Source organism: Cornus florida, unplaced genomic scaffold (genome assembly GCF_030987335.1).
Source record: "Cornus florida cultivar Cherokee Brave unplaced genomic scaffold, ASM3098733v1 CherokeeBrave_3.0.0_Hap2_Chr03, whole genome shotgun sequence".
Classification (NCBI taxonomy): domain Eukaryota; kingdom Viridiplantae; phylum Streptophyta; class Magnoliopsida; order Cornales; family Cornaceae; genus Cornus; species Cornus florida.
Window position 1 is genome coordinate 88,783,842 of NW_026775573.1, and position 21,036 is coordinate 88,804,877.

Here is a 21,036-nt window from a genome sequence, read left to right on the forward strand (position 1 = left end):
AGTTTTTCGAGTTTTTATTCTTTACAAATTGTTTTGTAATTTAGATTTATCACTAATATTAAATTTATCACTAATATTGAAATTTATCAAAAAACCATATTGAATCATACAATGACGAGGAACTCAAAAAACAAGGGTGTCGGCTCCCGCGATACTTCAGAAAACAAGGATGAATGCTATTGAAAAAAAACTTTGCATTGGGAATGCTATTGAAAAAAAATGGTAGTTGGGAATGATAGTTGAAAAATAATGTTAATTGGGTCAAAAAATAACATTTTGGATGAAATACACCTTTAAAGCAGAATTGATAAAATATAACATTTTGACAGAGTAACTTCTCTCAAAATATAAATTTGACATACAAAAATATTTTGCATCACAGATGGTCTTTTAATTTTGTATGCACCTCAAATCTTGAGAATCTCAGCGGGCCCTACGAGTACTCATATACATAATAATTCAATAAATCTGCTGTAATATTCATATATTGATTGTACCATACCACATAGGGTATCCCTCCACAATTTTTAAAAAGTAAGATTAAAATGAATCCGACGGTGTTGATTAACTTGATTGTTCTCGATGATCTGAAAAAAAAGGCCGCCAAAGAATCAGCACTAGGGTTTTGATTCTCAGCTCACTCGAAGGTCAGGGCCTGGCCTTCGTACTTTTTCGCAAAGCTTGGTTTTTAAAGAGAGAAAGAGAAAGGGCGGTTGAAATCAAAGAGAGAGACAGACGCACAGTTGAATTCGAACCAACCTTACCAAACAAACATCTTCTTCTGCTTCTTCTCTCTCTAATTCCATTCCATTGATATGAACGACCATCCATCTTCATCTCACAAGAAGACGTCCCTCGGTGTTCGCCACCTCACAGTGCTCGGCGAGTTCAAACCCTTCGGCCTAGTCGCTGAAGCTCTCGACGGCAAGCCCGAAAATGTCTCCCACAGCTACCATTACTTCCTCTTCGATCCCCAAATCGCCGGACAAAGAGACCAATCCGATGACGACAACCAGCCGGCTTCCACTCATCAAAGCGATCACGAGCTATTCATCAGAGGGAATCGGTAATTTCTTCGCCTACCAATTTTCACTTTTCTTCTTATTGTAGTGGATTTCACCAGCTCAAAATTTGAAGAATTTATATGGGTTGGCTGATACTTTTTCGAAATCTAGAATGCAAATGTGCTTGTTGAGCCTATTTGATAGAGCGAAGTCTTTAATTTTCCTTTTTAATTATCCTTTATCAATCCAGAGCAAACCTCCACCAATATTGCCTATTTGATTGTTATAAGTTTCACGGTTTTTTATTTCTGTTCGTTGTCTTTTTTCTCCATGCTTCATTTTTCACTAAAAGTAAATTTTTTTGGTTATATTTCTAACAAATTTTATTTTACCCATTTGTAACAGGATAATATGGACGATTGGTTCGCGTGTGTACAAGAGATTCACCTTGCCCCACTCAGTCATAATGGTACTTTAACTTTTATGGTGTAGGCAGCGCAGTTAATCCTATTATATTTGTTTTTCTCTCATGCGAAAACTTTATAATAGATAGCTGTAATACAATGATGATCTTGCTTCCTTTATAGATTCTTATACTTCTCTCGATTACTAGTTGGTAGCGGGAAGTTGAAAATATCATCAACATTACAAATATTGCTTTAACGCTGGTTGGTTTCTTTTCTTTCTTGTCATTTTTAGCTTGTTGACCTTTTTGTTCAAATTGGAGAGATTACTGATACCGGTCAATAATATCCCATCTGTTAATGTTTATTTACTTTGGAAATTGCTAACAATGCACTTTTGCATGGAATCGATATTTTTGGTTATTGTTTTTGGACTTAGTTCATGATTGCATTGTCGAAGGATTTATATACTTAAGTTATACCCTCTCTAACAACTTAAGCTTTTAGGGTACGTGATTGTTAACATGGTATCAGAGCCAAAGGTCTCGAGTTTAAACCTCACCGTCACCCTAATTAAAAAATTGAAAAACACGTGTTGGACCAGAAGAAGGCCACAAGTGAGGGGGCTTGTTGAAGGATTTATATATTTAAATTACACCCTCTCTAACAGCTTAAACTTTTGGAGTAGATGGTTGTTAACATGCATAAATGATTGATTCTTCTGAAGACTTTATCAAGAAAAAAAAAAGACATTTTGAGTCATTTAGTGTAGCTACCAAATGGAAGCATACTACCTAAGTGAGGGATATTTGGGCTATGTTCTTGGTTGCTTTTGGTGTGGCTTGGGTGTTTCCTCAGTCAACAGTTCATTTTGTAGAGGCTTGGAAAGGGTGTATAGTGGAGATCCAAGTTAGAGATGCTTGGAGGGCCACCCCCCTTTGTATTTGGTGGGGCTTGTAGCTTGAGAGAAATAGGAGATCCTTTGAAGGGGCGGAGTCTCCTATTTGGTATCTCAAATATAATATACTGTCTTCTTTGTTCTTTTGGGTTAATGGGCGAAATTGTATATCTATAGATAGTCTTTTGGATTTTGTGGATAGCTTAAAGATGTAGTTTCCTTGTTTAGGCCGCTTGTTGTTTTTTGGGAGCGCTCCCCTTTTGAGTGCCTTTAATGAATTTTTACTTATAAAAAAAAAAAAAAGAAAAAAAATGACCCCAAGTTGTTGACTGAAGGTGCAAAGAAGTTCTCCATGTAAGTGGCTGAGTTTTTCACCTGATTGAAAATTCATTCACCAAGAAGAAAATGGAGGCAAATCCTTTAGTTCTGTATGGCAGTACCTGTATGTCTTAAAATTTTTCTACCAACCATTTATTTTATTTTATTTTTTGTTTTTATAATGAAAGTTTAGCATGCGTCTATATATTACTCCATTTATCCCTTTTCTCCTTCTTGTATTGCTTCACTGAATTGTTTCATCTTTATTAGATCCGAGCCTCTGCCTTTTGATATACAAAAACCAGTCTTTCTTGGTTATCTTCCTCAACACGTCCATCTAATAAATTACCTACTGTTTGTAAGTTACTCCAGTTTACTGACTTGGAACCATTTAAAACTATTTAAATTCAAATTCTAGGTGTGTTGGTGTCGTCTGGGTGATATGTCTGAAGCTCTTCTCTGTGTCTTGCAAACTGATAGTTTGACTCTTTATAACACGTCAGGTGAGTACACCAAAACATATTTAATGATAGTGTATTGTTTGTTATTCTCTCTCTTTATCCTCTTTTATAAATTTATTCTATTCTATTTTTTGGCGTTTGATATGATGATAGTTCGTTGTCCTATTTTTTTGCTTCTTTTTTCCCCAAGTTTGTGTGGTTATTTAAACTTAGTGTTGGCAAGTTTCGTAGCAAATGTCAGAGTATGTAATTTTTATTTTATTTTCAAAAGTTGGTTTAATTGGTTAGGGTTAAATTTACCTTGGATCCATGGACTATGAACAGAAAGCAATTGAAGATCAAAAGGGTAAAAGGGTAAATTTACCTATTGAATTACTCACTCACTAATTAGGGTTCATAATCATGCATTCTTATCACTACTCATGTCAGGACACAATACATAAATGTTTTTGATTCATTAAAAAATATTCTGAATGCATGAAATCGTTTTCAGATTGAATATATTTGAACATAAATTTTATGAAAATATATTGGTTTGATCAATTGAAATTTACAATTTTTTTTTGAAATCCAGTATGGTTTGTTTGAAAGCTCAATTGATTTACAGATGGATATCGATTAGTTGGCACAAATTTTCTCTCAAATTAAAATTCTAAAAGGTCAATATGGGGTTTTAGTTAGTTTAGGGTATTGTCTTTATACATTATTGAGAAATACATGCACTTCTAGGGAGAATTTAAATAGAGAGCATATAGGCACATAGAGTGCATATATATATATATATATATATTATCATCTAGCATCTTGCATTGGATGATAAGTTATTATTTAAAATGTTGATCATCAACTCGTGAAGCAAACAAATAGGGATGACAATTTGTTTTTTCGTGTCATGTTCATGTGGTGTCATGACATGGGTATCTTGCTATATGGGTTGATAGGAACATGACATGATTATTATTCGTATGAAGTAACCTTGACATGAACACAATATGATTATTAAATAACACAAACGATCTGCATAACCTGTTTAATCAATGGGCCAAGATCTAACATGACACAACAAGACAAGTTTAATTAAAATTTCATACTATTAGGTCGAACGAACGAATCTAATCAGGTTATAAATGTGTTAATGGGTCAGACACGAATACTACTTGTTTAATTAGCGTCAATTCGAATTGACACGATTAAGCCAAACCCAAACCCACCTATACTATGTCGTGTTTGATTGTTAGCATGTTGTGTTATATATTGCCACCCCTACAACCAAACAACAATTGGACGTCACTAGTCATGGAGATCAATGTGTTGAACGAGAAGCGGTTGCTATCTATTGACTAACAAAGACAAAGAGCTCGAGTGGTGATTATAGTGTAAAGTCTGAGTCATGAGTTACCTAAGGGACTCTAGGGTTTTAGAATCTGGTTAACCTAGTTTTTTATTTTTATTTTTTTTTATTTTGGATGTTGAATCTGGTTAACTTAGTTGCAAACTTCTTTCTCATAATGAATTTTTTTTATTTTGATAAGTAAATTGTATTAAAAGCGTTCAAAAAGGGGAACGCGACCCAAACTATACAAAGACAAAACGGAGCCTATGAATTCAAAGAGCTCATAAAATCAACAATCTCCTCAAGAGAGGAGTAGTCTCTCCCCTGACCCCAACAAAACAAATTACAAATGATGGAAAATTTTAACACCCCAATGGAGGATTCCTTTCCCTCAAAAGATCTTCCATTACGCTCTCTCCAAAGGCTCCACCAAATACAAAAAGGGATCACCCTCCAAAAATCTCTGACCTGAGCCCCCATCCATTGGCCCCTCCACATATCTAACAACTCCCAAGATGACCGAGGCATGACCCAATGAATACCAAACAGGCCAAACATCAAACTCCAACAATCATGAGCCACAGGACAGTGCAACAAAAGATGATCCACCGACTCCCCATTAATCTTGCAAAGACAACACCTATTAACAATGATATGCCTTCGCTTCCTCAAGTTGTCCAAAGTCAAAATCTTACTCCAAGCTGCAGTCCACACAAAAAAGGCCACCCTAAGAGGCGCCTTAGACCTCCACACCGTCTTCCATGGGAATGAGGTACCATGAAAACCAGAAAGGCACACAAAAAAGGACCGGACCTGGAACATCCCCTGAGAAGAAGTTACCCAAATCAAGGAATCTGCCCCAGACCCCTCCACCTCCTGTCCGTAAAGAAGAGCCAAAAACCCAGTGACATCATCCAGCTCCCAATCCTGAAAAGCTCGCCGGAAACGCACATCCCAAGACAACCTTTCACTATCAAGGCGATAGTAGTCAGCAATTATTGCATGTTTGTCAACAGCAATCCTAAAAAGCCTGGGAACAATAGGGCCAAAGGCCTATCATCACACCATGGATCCTCCCAAAACCGGACAGTTCTTCCATCCCGAACTCTGAATCTAATATGTTTGGAAAAGGCATCCCACCCCTTACCAATGGCCCTCCACACCCCTACTCCGCTAACAGACCTGACTGGTCTAACTGACCACCCTCCTCTCTCCTCCCCAAAGCGACATGAGATAACCCTTCTCCATAGTCTATGTCTTTCCTTACCAAATCTCCAAAGCCACTTACCAAGAAGAGCACAATTGAAAAGGGCCAATCTCCTAATTCCAAGCCCTCCCAACCGAATAGGCCTGCAAACCTGTTCCCATTTGACAAGATGATACTTGAACTCTTCTCCGCGACCCCCCCAAAGGAAATTACGTTGGAGCATTTCTAGTCTTCCAACAATAGAGGCTGGAATACGAAAAAGCGAAAGAAAGTACGTTGGAAGGCTTGACAAAGTGCTCTTCACTAACGTAACTTTACCGCCCTTTGACATATATTGTTTTTTCCAACCCGCTAATCTTCTCTTGACCCGCTCAATCACCGGGTTCCAACTTCCCACCCTCCTAGCCGAGTCCCCCAGCGGCAAACCCAAGTACGAGATGGGAAAGCATTGCGTCCCACATCCTAGAACAGCAGCTAGAGTGCCACCTCCTGAACGTCCCCCACAGGAACAATCACACTCTTTCCCACGTTAACTTTTAAACCAGAAACAGCCTGGAAACAAACCAAAACACATCTCAGATACCTCAACTGGGAAATATCAGCCTCACAAAAAACAATAGTGTCATCCGCAAAAAGTAAATGAGAGATCTCCAACTGCTGAACTGATTCAGGGCCAATCTTGAAACCCCTAAGAAAACCCAAATCCACCGCCCTTCTCATCAGCCTGCTAAGGGCCTCCATAACAATAATAAAAAGAAAAGGGGAGAGAGGATCCCCCTATCTCAACCCACGAGAATTGCCAAAGAACCCCGAAGGAGAGCCATTCACCCACCAACACCGAAAACCTGATAGTGGAAACACAAGAAACAATCCACTTCCTCCATCTCTCACCAAAACCCATCCTCTCCAACAGATAGAACAGGAAATTCCAGCAAACATGATCATAGGCTTTCTCAATATCCAGCTTGCACAGAACACCAGGAGTCCCACTATGAAGTCTAGAATCCACACATTCGCTAGCAATAAAAGCGGAATCCAGAATCTGTCTACCCCCAACGAAAGCATTCTGAGACTCAGAGATAACTCCATACAGGACCTCCCTCAATCTAAAGGCAAGGACTTTTGCAATGATCTTGTAAATGCACCCGATCAGACTAATGGGTCTAAAATCCTTGATATTAGAAGCACCACCCTTTTTAGGAATAAGGGCAATAAAAGATGCGTTAAGCGATTTCTCAAATCGCCCCGTGGAATGGAACTCATGAAAAGTGCCCATAATCTCGTACCGGACCACCTCCCAGCTTTCCAACAAAAATCTTATCGTGAAACCATCAGGACCTGGAGCCTAATCACCATTGCAACTCTTTAAAGCCTTCAGCACTTCCTCCTCCGAAAAAGGATCTTCCAGCCCATCTCTCTCCAAGGCAGAAATAGAATCGAAGTGAAGACCATCAAGACGAGGTCTCCAACGAAGAGGCTCAGAATAAAGTCCTTGATAGAAAGAGACAATAGCACTTCGCACCTCCTCCTCCGAAGACAAAACTGCACCATCCACACACATCCGCCCAATATGATTACTCCTCCTATTAGCATTAGCAGTTCTATGAAAAAACTTCGTATTACGATCCCCCTCTTTGAGCCATAATGCCCGAGATTTCTGACGCCACGAGATTTCCTCCAAAAGAGCAATCTCCACACATTCTGCCTGGCAAGCTGCTCTTCTACTGCGTTGAGATTCCGAAATAGCACCCTCCCCTTCCAATCGATCAATCTCCGCAATATCAGCCAAAGCCCTATTCTTCCTCCACACCAAGCTCCCAAACACCTCCTTATTCCACCTTTTAAGATTTGTTTTCAAGATTCGAAGCTTTCCGGCAAGAATATGGCTCGATGTACCCACCACCAGATTCTCCTCCCACCAAGAATGGACAAATTCCTGGAAATTATCCGCACGAAGCCACATGTTCTCAAATCTGAAAGGAGTACTGCGAGATCTCAAACCTCCACAGTCCAAAACCAAGGGAATGTGATCCGACGTCACCCTAGCCAAAACTGCCTGAACAACATCCGGGAATTTCTCCTCCCATTCACCTGAAATAAAAAATCTATCAATGCGAGAGAAAGTTGGAACTTCCCTTCCACTGGACCAAGTAAAGGAAGCTCCCTCAAGAGGGAGATCAATAAGCTGGTGGCCATCAATAAAATCAGAAAAGTGCATCATAGCCTGGGTCCACGGGCCAACTGTAGACCTCTCCGCCGGGGATCTAACCACATTAAAGTCTCCTGCCATACACCAAGGAAGAGACCACCTCCCCTTCACCCCACTCAACTCCTCCCACAAACCATCCCTCTCAACATCATCAACCGGCCCATACACCCCAGAAAAACCCCAAGTGAAGCAATCCTCCTCCATCACAAAAGCACAAGATAAAGAAAATCTCCCTCTGCAAACATCAACTTTCTCATAATGAATTTGATCTGTCTGGTAGGACATTGTGGACCCCAGGGCCGCCCTGACCCAAGGCGACCAAGGCAGTCACCTAGGGCCTCAGAATTTAAGGGGCCTCAAAATTTATAGGCCCATGAATGATGGGCCACCAAAAAAAAAAATTTTTTTTTGTAATAAAATGCAATCATTTAAAGGGCCTCAAAATTTATAAGCCCATGAAAGATGGGCCACCAAAAAAAAAATTGTTACCCAATGCAGTAAATTTAAAGGGCCTCAAAAAAAAAAAAAAAAAAAAAAAAAAGGGGGGTGTGGCTATTCAACAAGTTCTGGTTCACATTAGATCAAAATGTGAAGGTTTGTGACTTTGAAGATGGGGCGGCGCCCCCAGGAATTGATGGAGCAGGGGAGATTCGCGTAGTAAGAGAGAGAGCAAAGCGTGGTTGATTGAAATATAGGATTTTAATTTGTGTATAAATTTGATGGATTGCAGTTAATATTAGTTTAGTTTAAATTGTTTAATGGTTCAAAATTTATATCAATATATTTAATTTTTTAAATCATGATAGATATTGAAATAATTATGATGGTCCACTGAAGTTGTATAGCTATGGGATGGGAATGTAAAAAAAATGTTACACTCAGATTAATTAATTTTGAAGAACTTTGGCAGACAACGTTCTAAACAATAAAATAAAAAAGGAATGGAAAGAGAATGGTGCCACCTCAAATTATTATTTCATAAATTAGAATGCATAAAGTTGGAAGTTCTTATGGAGTTATTGTTTGACAAATGAATTTGTTGTAATACAGGAGTTCCAATCCAACAATCCTTCACTTAAAGACATATCATTTAGACATCTCATAAGATACATATATATATATATATATATATATATATATATTGTAAATCATATTATTGCATATTGAGCCATTGAGTAATATATATTTTCTTTCGGCAAAGCATTTTTTTTTTTTTTTTAAGTTTAGTTCTATGTTGATTGTGTTTACTGTTATTTAGATTTCTAAGATTTGAATATTTTTGACAGTTATGTCTACAAGAAAATTTGAATCTGGGTATGAAAAAAAAAAAAAAAAAAGAAAAGAAGAAGAAGAAGAATTGATAATTTTGCTGCTCAAAATGCAAGACGATCACATTTACTTTAATGAAAATTTCACACTTTTATAATTTTATTTTATTTTATTTATTTATTTTTTTTGCGTGTGAAACTTATGTATAAAGGGCCTCACTTTTAAAGTTTGCCTAGGGCCTCTCAAGATTTTTTCAATCTCAGGACCGGCCCTAATTTTCCCAGTTGGGTTTTTTCATGAATAATCATGCGTTTATGCGTCATTGCTTGATCAATTATTTTTGCTTGTTACACTTTAACTGATTTATATTGTTGTGTTTTAAATATGATTGTTAGGTTTAAATATTATTTTTTGTTAGTTAAAATTGGGCAAGATGATCTATACACATTTCCTATGGATCTATTTTGGGGCATTGTGTACTCTGACTATGGACATGCGTATGAAATATGTGTCCGACCACAGCTACCCAAATCGTGCACTTGGATCCTCCAGTTATGATGATGAAAGAAGAAAAAAATACTCGAATTTGATAGCCAGGAAAAGATCCCTACTTACGAGATAGGTGGAATCTCTCTTTTTGTAACCATATTCCATTTAGTTTCATTTAATTTAAATTATTATTGAGTATTTAGAACAATAATAGCCTGATACATTATATTTTTAAGTAGCACATCATGTTTTGTCCACATACCCATATTCAAGTTTTGGACACATTTCAAGCTGAGTTCCTGTATCCTAAATTTTGTGACTGATACTCAGACACATACCTACACCAGATACAAGTACTCATGTTCATGTAACATAGGCTTCAATCTCATATTTTTCTTTTCAACTAGAATGGGCTACCTTCAATTTAAATTCTGTCGTGTATATTATTATCATGTCTGCATCAGGAAAAGGAGGAACCTGCTGGTGAATGAGTCCCCTCCTTCGTGTGTCTAATATACCATGGGTCATCCAGATTGAATGATAATTTTTTAGAATTGAGTCAGGATATTTGCACCGTGGAGATAGTTGTGAAGAAAAAAATGTATATTCAACATGAACACGGTCAGGCTCTTTTTTCGTTCAGTTGATTACTACCTGTAATATTTTCTAATATATTTTTGGATGCTAAAATGGCAAGAGCATATACAATACCTGAACTTGTAGGACAGATTAGTCAGAATTCAAGATGCTTGACATTGTGAATGCCTTTGTATTTGGTTACTGATTTTACCAAAATGAGACTTGGATGTGTTCCTCTGCAGGTGAAGTAGAATCAGTTCCTCTTTATCGCACCATCACATCTATATGGTCTCTTCCCTTTGGTTTACTCCTCCAACAATCAACTGAAGGGAACTCATCAGCACATGTTCCTTTTTCATCATTAAGCCCTTTTCTAAGTGCACGTGACATATCCCATCCAAGAAGAGAAATTGGATACAGTCCTCAACATAATTTCACTTCGGCAAATTCATTTGATCGTATTATAAAAGGAAATGGAGCTTTACTATCTTCACATCTGATTTTGAAAGATCCTGTAGAGGAACCCCAGGTATGCATCCTTTCGAGCGTTCTTCTAGAAATGCTCTTAATTATGAAAAAAAATTATTTGCACACTAATTAGCATGAATGCTTGCTGAAGGTCTTGTGTAAAATATGTGTTTGACACCCACACTTCATGGATATTCCTGAGCACATGTTCAATTCCTCGTTTATATGCCATCATTAAAAAATAAATTTGATTATTTCTAGCATTTGGCATCCATACCTTGAATTCTTCCTCCCACGACTTATATACCACAAACGCATTTTAATAGGAGTCATTTGCTCATGTAAGACAATCCTGGAAATAAGGTAGACACCCTCAAATATGGTTAATACTTTTTCTTTTTTTATGGATATTTGATATGCTCACATGATACTTGTGGCACTATAGGTTGAAACATAAACAAACATGTTTTTAGTATAAAACAAGAATATGATATGTGGACAAAATATAGTAAGATTAATGGTGGTTATATATACTTATATCTATGTTTATTTATAAGGGAGTCATTATTTGGTGCAATGGTAAATCTTGGTATATAGAATCCTTTTCCTTTATGATATTTGTCTAGTTTCATCTTCCACGTAATGCACTTCTTATAAAATTTAGATTATTAATCAGGATTATATGTGTCTTACATAATAGATATTTCGGTAAGATTGCCTTACACAATAAATGTATAAATATACTTTTATGTTTCCGTGTCCTTAATGTGTCCATACCGTAGTCTTTTTTTTTTTAAGAATTTGTCATGTCGTTCTCTGTGTGTGGTATTGCGTTTGTGCACCTTGTTCGTGTTTGTGCAACTTACATTGCACTTTTTTACTTGACTTTGTTTCATTTTATGTCTGCTTATATTTGAATGTTTGTCAGTTTTCTGTTTAGGATTATCTGTGTTCATGGTCTAGTTTAATTGAAATGATTTTTTTTTTTTTTTTTTTTTTTCAATGACGTTCTTAGTGTACTTATATTGAAGAAAGGGGGAAATTAAACATAATGAAGGAATTCGATGAAAGAACGATATGGACTAGTGATCATATTCCATTAATGGCATCATATAGCAAAGGTTTATTCTTTTACTTCCTTCTTATTTAATTTGTTATTCCTTTGTGTTAAAAACAAAAAAATATTTTCTTTTCATATTGATTATATATGATTTTGTTTGCAGGAAAGATGCAGCACTCTGTGTGGGTTGTGGAAGTCGTTAATTCAAACGCTGAAGTGGTAAATTCTAAATTATCTGATGTAGCTCCTGCTGGAGTTTTACAAAAGCAGTTCTCCTTCCGAAGGATATGGCAGGGGAAGGGCGCACAGACGGCAGCTAGCAAGGTGCGGTAGTATTGGTTCCTCTGTTGTTTATTGGATGAATCTTTGGGCATGAATGTTTTAGTTTATGTGTCATTGATTTAAAATTTAATATTACCATTTAAAATTTTGGTGCTTTTATCCTAGCATCTTTTTTTCTTTTTAGGAGTCACGCTTAGATGAAGATGCGATTTTTGGTTATTATAAAAATTAGCTTTTCTTGTTGAAACCTCAACATTGAAGAAACCTCAACATGTTCAATTTAACTCAACACAGCTTTAAATCCTGGTTGTTGAGATCAAAATTCAGTAAGCATGTAGCAAGAAACCTCAACATTGAAGAATCCTCAACATGTTCAATTTAACTCAACACAGCTTTAAATCCTGGTTGTTGAGACCAAATTTCAGTAACATGGAGCTTATCTCAACTGAATAAAGCTTTGTTGAGATTTACGGGGTTCTTGAGTTGAGTTGGGCTGCAAAACTGCTGCAAAGTCAAGATGGCCAAAAGGAAGTCAATATGGCTGTAGATAGAAGTGAAAGTTGAAAGAGGTTTAGTGTAGCTAAACCTATGTGAAAGTTGGGCTGATTAAAGGACTTTTAGGTTGAATTTAATTGGGTATTAAATTTAATAATTTTAACTGTAGGGCCTATGTGAAAGATCTCTAGGTAATTGTCAAGTGGTTTAATTTATTTTTCAAGTTGTGTCAATTGCGTTGTTGGTACACCGTACCACACATTTGTTGTGACAACCTTCGGGTTTGCCTAGTAGGTAGACATGGTGGATATCATAGATTGTAGTTTATAATGAAATCAGGCCATTCGTCATTTGGGCCTATAATAAGATATGTCAATGGGATGCAAGATTAATCAAGTAAGTTGCCTGGAAGGTAATAGGGTAGGTATGCAAAATAAGTATCCATGACTTTTGGGAGGGTACCTCATGCCGTACTTGCCCCGAAACCCTTAACTGGTTGCCTTATTGTGTCCCATCCCTGATTATGAACACTCTTCCTTTCTTGCCAGTACCTTTTTATGCTCCTTGTCTTTCCCGATTTGTCAAATCCCTATATTTAAAAGAAATCCCTCTTTTAACTCCAACAGAAGTCCAAACAAACGATATGTTATTTAGTGAAATCCAAGAGACATTTGAGTTGCACTAGATTACTTGATTAATTTGACAAATGGAAACATGAAAGATGGAAGAATACGCTATGTTGTGATGCACAACAAACTAGAGGGGTGGATTGGAGGTGTGCACGTGCAGGGGATAGGGGTTTGAAGATTACGGATAAGGTGTTGGAAGGGGCTGGGCCCGGGGGACGTGGGCCGCTTAATGGGCCGCGCAACAGGTCGGCTGGTCCTTATGTTCAGATGCACAAGTCTAATGATGGGTTTGGGCTTAATAATTTGGTCCAGCAGAAGAGAGATAGGGCTGTGTATTGGGGCCGTAATAAAAGTCTGTCCATTAGAGTCTTGGGTTTGGGCTCGAAGGAAGAGGAGAGGAGATCCAGAGGGGTTGAGTTGGGCCAAGCCCAGGTGGGGATTTCTGCAGTGGTGTTCAGCGAGGTTAACAGACACTGGATGCCATTGAAGAAAGAGAACTGGGTTAGAGCTAGCTCTTGTGGCAGTTGCAAAGGGAAAAGGTTTCGCCATGGGAGTTGCTGTGTGCAGAAGGCGTCGGATTTTCGGTTTGTGCCATTAACTTCTTTTGAGGATGGCGAGCCCATAGTTAGAGATGGGAAGCGTTGGTCACGAAAGGAGAAACAGAAATGGGTTTGCCCAAAGGAAAGCCAACCTGGTATGTCTTTTTTCAACTCTCAGAGCTTTTTGTCTGCTCCTTCTTCTTCTTCTACTCCTTGTGGGGTGTTAAGAAGCGAATTGGGGGCGGAGGTTGATCGGAAGTCGGAGAGAAATGGGGTGTTGTCGACTGTGGTGGAAGTAGATTCGGAGGGGATGAGTTGGATGCAGAGATAGAGGATGAGGTGGGACAGTTGAGGAATCATACACTGGATATTATGCTGAGTTGTTCTCCCAAGTTATTAAGGGAGAATGTATCAGTGATGGCAGCGCCGGTAGGTCTGGATTGAGTTACGGTGTGTGTGGGATGTGACTCAAAATTTCAGTTGAGTCAGGAGGCTGCGTCAATGTTGGTGAAGGAATTGAGAATGTATAATGGGTTGAAGGGATTGAACCGTGTGCTGGATTTTGGCACAGATACAGTAGGGGAGGACTCCTTTGGCTTTCAATAGGTCTGATGCTTCGATTGACGACGGTGGTGACAGATTGGGGCATAGTTGTCAAAGGCGCCGAAGGCCCGCGCCTGAGGCGCAAGGCGCCTCCAGGCGCCATCTCATCGCCTGTATTGACTTAAGAAGGATGGTTGAAAGAAGGCGTACGCCTTTTGTACACAGGCGCGCTAAAGGCGCGCCTGCTTGAAAATGTATTTTTAAATGGTTTTGTTTGTTTATTGTTTATGTATTGTTTATATCATTATCATATTATTTTATTAGTTACTAGTTAAAAGAAAAGCTACAAGTTGCAACATAAAAAAAAAAAAAAAAAAAAAAAGAGAAGCAAAAAGGAAAAGAAAGAAGACAGACTGACAGAGGTAGCCAGACGAGTGACGACTTGGACTCCAACTCTCGGTCTCGGATCTGCATCATCTGCCGGATCTAAGGTTAGTTCTTCTTCTCTTCTTCTTTTCTTCTTCTCTCCTCTTAGACTCCTCTTCTCGGATCTGCCGGATCGGTGACCGGTCTCAGATTTTTTTTTCTTTTCTTCTTCTTCTTCTTCTTCTTTTCTTTTCTTCTTCTTTTCTTCTCTCGGCTCTCTCGGCCGAGTCTTTGGCAGATTTATTTTTATTTTTATTTTTCTTCTTTTTTTATTTTTTATTTTATTTTATTTTTTTTTCTTTTCTTCTCTGGAGTCTGGAGTCTGGACTCACTGTGATGACTGTTGATCACTATTTTTCCATTCTAAGTTTCTAACTGTCTAACATGTTAATATGTTGTTCACTTCATATTGTATATTTGTCGGATGGACCACCATCATATTGTCTATGATCAAGTTTTCACCAAGTAATTACTTGTCTTACAACACAAGTGTTGTTATTACGTGTATAAAAAATAAAAAAAATAAAAAGAAATCCAATTTTGTAGTTTTCTTTTCTTTATTATTTGCCATCCATAATTTTCTAAGTACTGATGGTATTCTTTTGGTTTTGAAACATACTAAATGAGTCATGCTTGGATGGTTCTTTCTTTCCATTTTGTTTCAATCAATGTTGATGGATTTTGGTGAGAATTAAGCTTATGAAACATGGAGAATTCTTAACAAACTTCGAACAAAAATAAATTGGCTGATCTTGGGCTCCCGATCATAAGACACCCATCTCACGAACCCTACTGCAAATTATCATTGAATTTTTTGTATTTGAGAGTTTTGTATGTTTAATTTAGACCCATAATTGATCCTTTGATTCGGAAATCAGCCACCAATAATCTTTTGAATTGAAGATTAACCAAAAAAAATGAGATTGATTTGATTTGAAAATATATCACATCCTTGGGTGGGTTTCGTTTGTTTTTTTTTTCAACATGCGCCTTGCTTCAGTCGGGTGCGCGCCTCGCCTTGCGCCTCAGGCTCCCGGAGTCATTTGCGCTTTTGTGCGCCTTGAGCCTTTAACAACTATGGATTGGGGGGAGGGGGTAGTGATAGGAATGCTATGGAGATGGTTCCATGGGAAGGATTCTACCTGTTTAGAGATGCAACCGTTATATGTTTTAAGGCCGGACGGGGGGAGGGAGGTCTCTGCAGCAGGTTGTGAAGACAGAGGGGTGGAGTGGGTGAAGGATAACATTGATAATGTGAGCAGTATTTTGGGACTATCTTTTCAGCCAGATGAGGAGCAAGCTCGTTTGGTGATGCATTCAATTGTGGAGGGAAAGAATGGGGATGATGTTGGCAGTGTGACCAGAACAGGTAGAAAGAAGAAGCGGTTATACCCGTGGAGAGGGGGAAGTGCTGAAGGCATTGAGAAATTGTAATGGGGATAAAGCTCCGGGTCCGGAAGGTTTCACTATGAGGTTTCTTTTGGAGAGGATGTGGTCAGGGGTGAGGTGATGGGAACCTTTCATGCTTTTCATACTTGGGGGAGATTTGAGAAATCTTTGAATGCATCTTTTATAGCTCTTATTCCGAAGAACGGCGGACCCGTAGATGTGAAGGACTTTAGACCTATTAGTTTGTTGGGATGCATTTATGAACTAATAGCCAAAGTTATTTCTTTGAGGTTGAGGGTGGTTTTGGATGAGGTTATTTCGGAATCTCAGAATGCTTTCATAGGGGGGCGTTAGATTTTGAATTTTATCCTCATTGCAAGGGAGTGTGTGGATGATAGATTGAGGAGTGGGGTTCAGGGGTCTTGTGTAAGTTGGATGTGGGGAAAGCTTATGATTATGTTAGTTAGAGTTTTTTGCTATACTTGATGGCAAGGATGGGTTTTGGGGAGAAATGGAGGAATTAGATTGAGTTCTGCATTTCTTTAGCGAGATTCTCGGTGTTGGTGAATGGGGTCCCGACTGGTTTTTTTGGTAGTTCGCGAGGTTTGCGTTTGGGAGATCCATTATCCCCACTGTTGTTCATCATTGTGATGGAGGGGCTTAATAGATTGATAGGGAGGGCTTTGGAGGTGGGCTTCATTAAAGGGTTTTAGGGTGGGAAGGGATGTTATGCTCTTGTCTTTTGCAAGGCTGAGATGTCTCAGATGAGATATTTGAGGTTGGTGTTGATTTGTTTTCGGGCAATCTCGGGTTTGAAAGTGAATGTGGGGAAGAGCGCTTTGATTCCAGTGGGTGAGGTTCCGGAGATTGAGGAATTAGCTTCTGTTCTTGGGTGTGAAGTTAGTTCTTTTTCGATCTCTTACCTGGGTTTGCCTTTGGGGGTTTCCTCGAGGATTGTAGGTGCTTGGGATCCGGTGGTGGAGATGGTGGAGAGGAGGCTTGCGGAGTGGAAGAAGCAATATTTATCAAAAGGGGGGAGGGTTACCTTGTTGAAAAGCACTTTGTCGAGCATTCCCGTATATTATTTATCCCTTTTCCAGATTCGGTCCTTGGTTGCTGCTTGTATTGAAAGACTCCAGAGGAACTTCTTATGGGGAGGTTTGGGGGATGAGTTTAAGTATCACCTGGTTCGTTGGGAGCAAGTGTGTAAGCCTGTTAAGTTTGGAGGAATTGGGATTAGGCGACTGTTGCCTTTTAACAGGGCCTTGTTAGGTAAGTGGTTGTGGAGGTTTGGTATGGAGCGGGATAGATTGTGGAGGAGGGTGATATTGTGTCACTTGGGTTGGGGGGGGTTGGTGGTGTTCAGTTGTGGTGTCGATACCAGAGGTGTCGGTGTTTGGAAAGACATTCGGAAGGGATGGAATGAGTTTTCTAAGCATCAGATTCAGAGTTCATGATGGTAGGGAGATTCGGTTTTGGGAGGATGTGTGGTGTGGAGACCGCACGTTAGTATGTTCTTTCCCTAGATTGTTTAGGATTGCGGTGGATAGGCATGCCTTGGTGGCTGACTGTTATCGTCTTGATAGCGGGAGACCGGTTTGGGATGTGCTGTTTCAACGATCTTTTCAGGATTGGGAGATGGATGATGTGTTTGGTTTTCTAGTATTGTTGTATAGCCAGGTGATCCTGGGAGGAGGTAGGGATTCTCTAGTTTGGATTTCTTCTGCTAAGGGAATGTTTAGTGTGAGATCTTTCTTCGGATGCCTTGCGGACTCGGATGGGGTGGTATTCCCATGGAAGGTTGTGTGGCGTACTAAGGCACCATTGAAAGTGGCCTTTTTTGCTTGGACGGTTGTGTGGGGTAAAATTTTGACGTTGGATAATTTGAGAAGGAGAAAGCTTATCACGGTGAATTGGTGTTGCATGTGTAAGTGCAACAGCTAGTCGGTTGATCATTTTATCTTGCATTGTCTAGTGGCAATTGATTGTTGGAACCTTTTGCTAGGTTTATTTGGAGTTTGTTGGGTCATGCCTAGATTTACGAGAGGCCTGATGGACACCTGGAGAGGGGGTTGGGTGGGAGCACAGGTTAAAGGGTTCTGGAGGATGGCGCCTTTGTGTCTTTGGTGGTGTCTGTGGAGGGAGCGGAATAGAAGATCCTTTGAAGGAGAGGAATCTTCCATCACTGTTCTGAAATCTTCTGTTATTAGCTCTCTTTGTTTTTGGGGTTCGGGTAGACTCTGTTCTTCTGCTAAGGAGACTGTTGAGTTTTTGGCTTCTTTGGGGCCTTAGGGTACCCCAGCTTTTGTGGTTTTGTTAGGGACGCGTTCCCCTTTTGAACGCTTTTTTAATGAATTATTTATTTGTCAAAAAAAAACAAACAAACTAGAAAGTCACAAAATACTGTGGGTGGCGGGGTTGAAATTATGATTTTGGTTGTGATGTTGAGCTGTCATAGTGATGAAAGCCTTTGGCTGAGAGAAGGATGGGAGTGTATTAGTAGAATAGTGAAGGAAAATTTGAGAAAATGCCTAATGGAAGTTGAGAAATACCATAATTCACATGCTAACATATTAAGAAATTTGAACACTTCCAAAGAGGAGTCATGCTTGAGTCTAGCACATGTTGGACATTGACACGTCACTTGTCCAAAATATTTTGGAGATGTCCATGATTAAAAGTGATAATTTTAATTTTAGACACATGGCTGGTTTTTCTTGGGCATGTGCTAACTTGCAACCAATGAATTTCAAACAGTGGAGGGCCATGCCCCTGTTTGGGCGCTTTTTAGTGAAATCTTCCTTATCCAAAAACAAAATTTTGAATGTTGCATAAGATTTTCTTTGTAAGAAAAAAGCAGGGTAAATTATCCTGACCTCCCCTAAGGTTTGGAAAATACCATCGGTTTAAAATTTTGAGAAAACCAGTCTGACATTCTATGTTAAAGTTTTTTTTTGATAGATAAGAAAGAATTTATAAAAACGCTCAAATGGGGAGCGCTCCCAAAACAAACAACTGCCATCCATGATGACACTATAGCTTTAAGCTATCAACAAAATCCAAAAGACAATCCACTGACATACAATCCCGCCATTTACCAAAAAAAAAATAAAGAAGAAAGTATACTATACTTAATGGTCTAAATAGGAGACTCTCACACCCTCAAAGTATCTCCTATTTCTCTCGCCACAAACCCCACCATATACACAGGGGAGTAGCCCCCCAAGCATCTATGACTCGCCTCTCCACTGTACACCCTCTCTAAGTCTCAAGTAAGTTGACCGTAGATTCTAAGAACACCCATGGAATGCCAAACACAACCAAAAACATGGTCCAAATATCCCTGGCCACCGAGCAATGAATAAGAAGATGGTTGACAGATCCCCCCATCTTCTTACACATGGAGCACCTGTTTACCACAACTTGACTTCTTCTTCTAAGATTATCAATAGTGAGGATGCTTCCCAAAGCAGCTGTCCACGAGAAAAAAGCTACCTTCAGTGGTGCTTTCATCCTCCAAATAGATTTCCAAGGAAAAATGGGGACAAGAAGCTCCACCATACTAAAATAGAAGGACTTGATCTCGAACACCCCTCGCGAGGAACCCACCCACTCCATCTCATCCATGCCCACCCCGACCACCATCTGGCTATAGATGAAAGCCAAAGGATCTGTAACCTCCAATAATTCTCCCAATCATGGAATTTTCTATGGAACTGTAAATCCCAAGTCACCCTTCGATTATCAAGACGAGGTAATAATCAACAACTAAAGCATCTCTATTCACAACAATTCAGTAAATTTGAGGGAACCTATGGGTCAAAGCCAAATCCCCACACCATATGTCTTCCCAAAATCTGACATTTCTTCCACTTTGAACCTTGAACCGAATCCTTTTAGAAAATTCATCCCAACCTCTACAGATAAGTTTCCAAGAGCCTGTACCCGCTGGGAATCTAACCTCCCTAGACTGCCACCCACCAACACCCTCCCTGTAGCGACAAGCGATGACACGCCTCCAAAGCTTGGTCCTCTCTCTCCCAAATCTCCACAACCACTTTCCCAACAACGCCTTATTAAACACATCCAGCCTTCGAATGCCCAAACCCCCCATTTTAAAGGGGAACACAATAGGGTGTATTTACCGAATTACCCCTCTGTCAATTTGAGGGTTTTGAGAAGTCTAATCAGCTTTTTTCTCTCTCCTCACTCCATATAAGTCTCTCTTCTCCAGCACTGTGGCACCGTTGCCCCCACACGAACACTGCTTTCTTCTCTACACTACCTTGACCACCACCTCTCTCTCTTCTCTCAACCACCACAACCACTGCTGTTGCCCCCACGATCCATCTTCTCTCCATTTTCTCACTGCTGTTGCTGCAGCCAAATAGCCCCATCACCCTACTCTATTCTCTCTTCTATCCAGCATTCCTTCCCCCAATTGTTCTTGCGAATGCTTCTTAGAATATGAAGTTGAAAGACCAAGTGGGCCACCTCTGCTAGCCTTCCAACATTGTGAATTTCTTTCCCTTCGCCAATGTCGCACTAAGTTGGATTTCGACCCCAAAATCACTATTGGACCACTTGGCTGTCAAACCTAAACTTAGAGCTCGAAAATAGACCTCTAGTAGACTTTATTTCGGAAAATCACTTTTTCCTAAATTCAACTTATAGTTCCATTGATTGAAAGACTTAAAATTTGATTCAAATTGCATGAAATGTGAAAAGGTATATTATAAATGGATTTCAAGGTCTTGGAATGGCAAATTGTTGATGGGTCAGTAATGAGCCGATTGGCTCCCAAACTTTCTTGTTTGCAATGGGTTTGGTAGTCATCCGATACTTTGAGATAAACATTGTTTCTGATGTATGAACAATTTAGCCACTATCTACTTAACCAAAAAAAAAAAAAAAAAAAAAAAAAAAAAAAAAAAAAAAATAGCCACTATCTATTAATTTCGATGAATGCCAATTGAATATTGGATCAGATGAATCAATCCCATACTTGGATTTTACTGGGATTATAATGCTGAC

At 39.2% G+C, this 21,036-nt stretch overlaps 1 protein-coding gene across 2 annotated transcripts in view; it reads left to right on the forward strand.

Moving 5' to 3' along the window:
• The first annotated feature begins 588 nt into the window (after window positions 1–588).
• LOC132300844 (anaphase-promoting complex subunit 1) overlaps window positions 589–21,036 on the forward strand; it is a 129,881-nt gene continuing 109,433 nt past the window's right edge. The window contains exons 1-6 of one of the 2 annotated variants that reach the window (XM_059798096.1): window positions 589–1,066; window positions 1,410–1,473; window positions 3,043–3,127; window positions 10,414–10,700; window positions 11,655–11,760; window positions 11,863–12,023. In XM_059798096.1, coding sequence (XP_059654079.1) covers window positions 816–1,066; window positions 1,410–1,473; window positions 3,043–3,127; window positions 10,414–10,700; window positions 11,655–11,760; window positions 11,863–12,023 — 954 coding nt within the window. In that variant the 5' untranslated portion in view covers window positions 589–815. The remainder of the gene's footprint in view (window positions 1,067–1,409; window positions 1,474–3,042; window positions 3,128–10,413; window positions 10,701–11,654; window positions 11,761–11,862; window positions 12,024–21,036) is intronic. The other variant, XM_059798097.1, reaches the window with a different exon arrangement.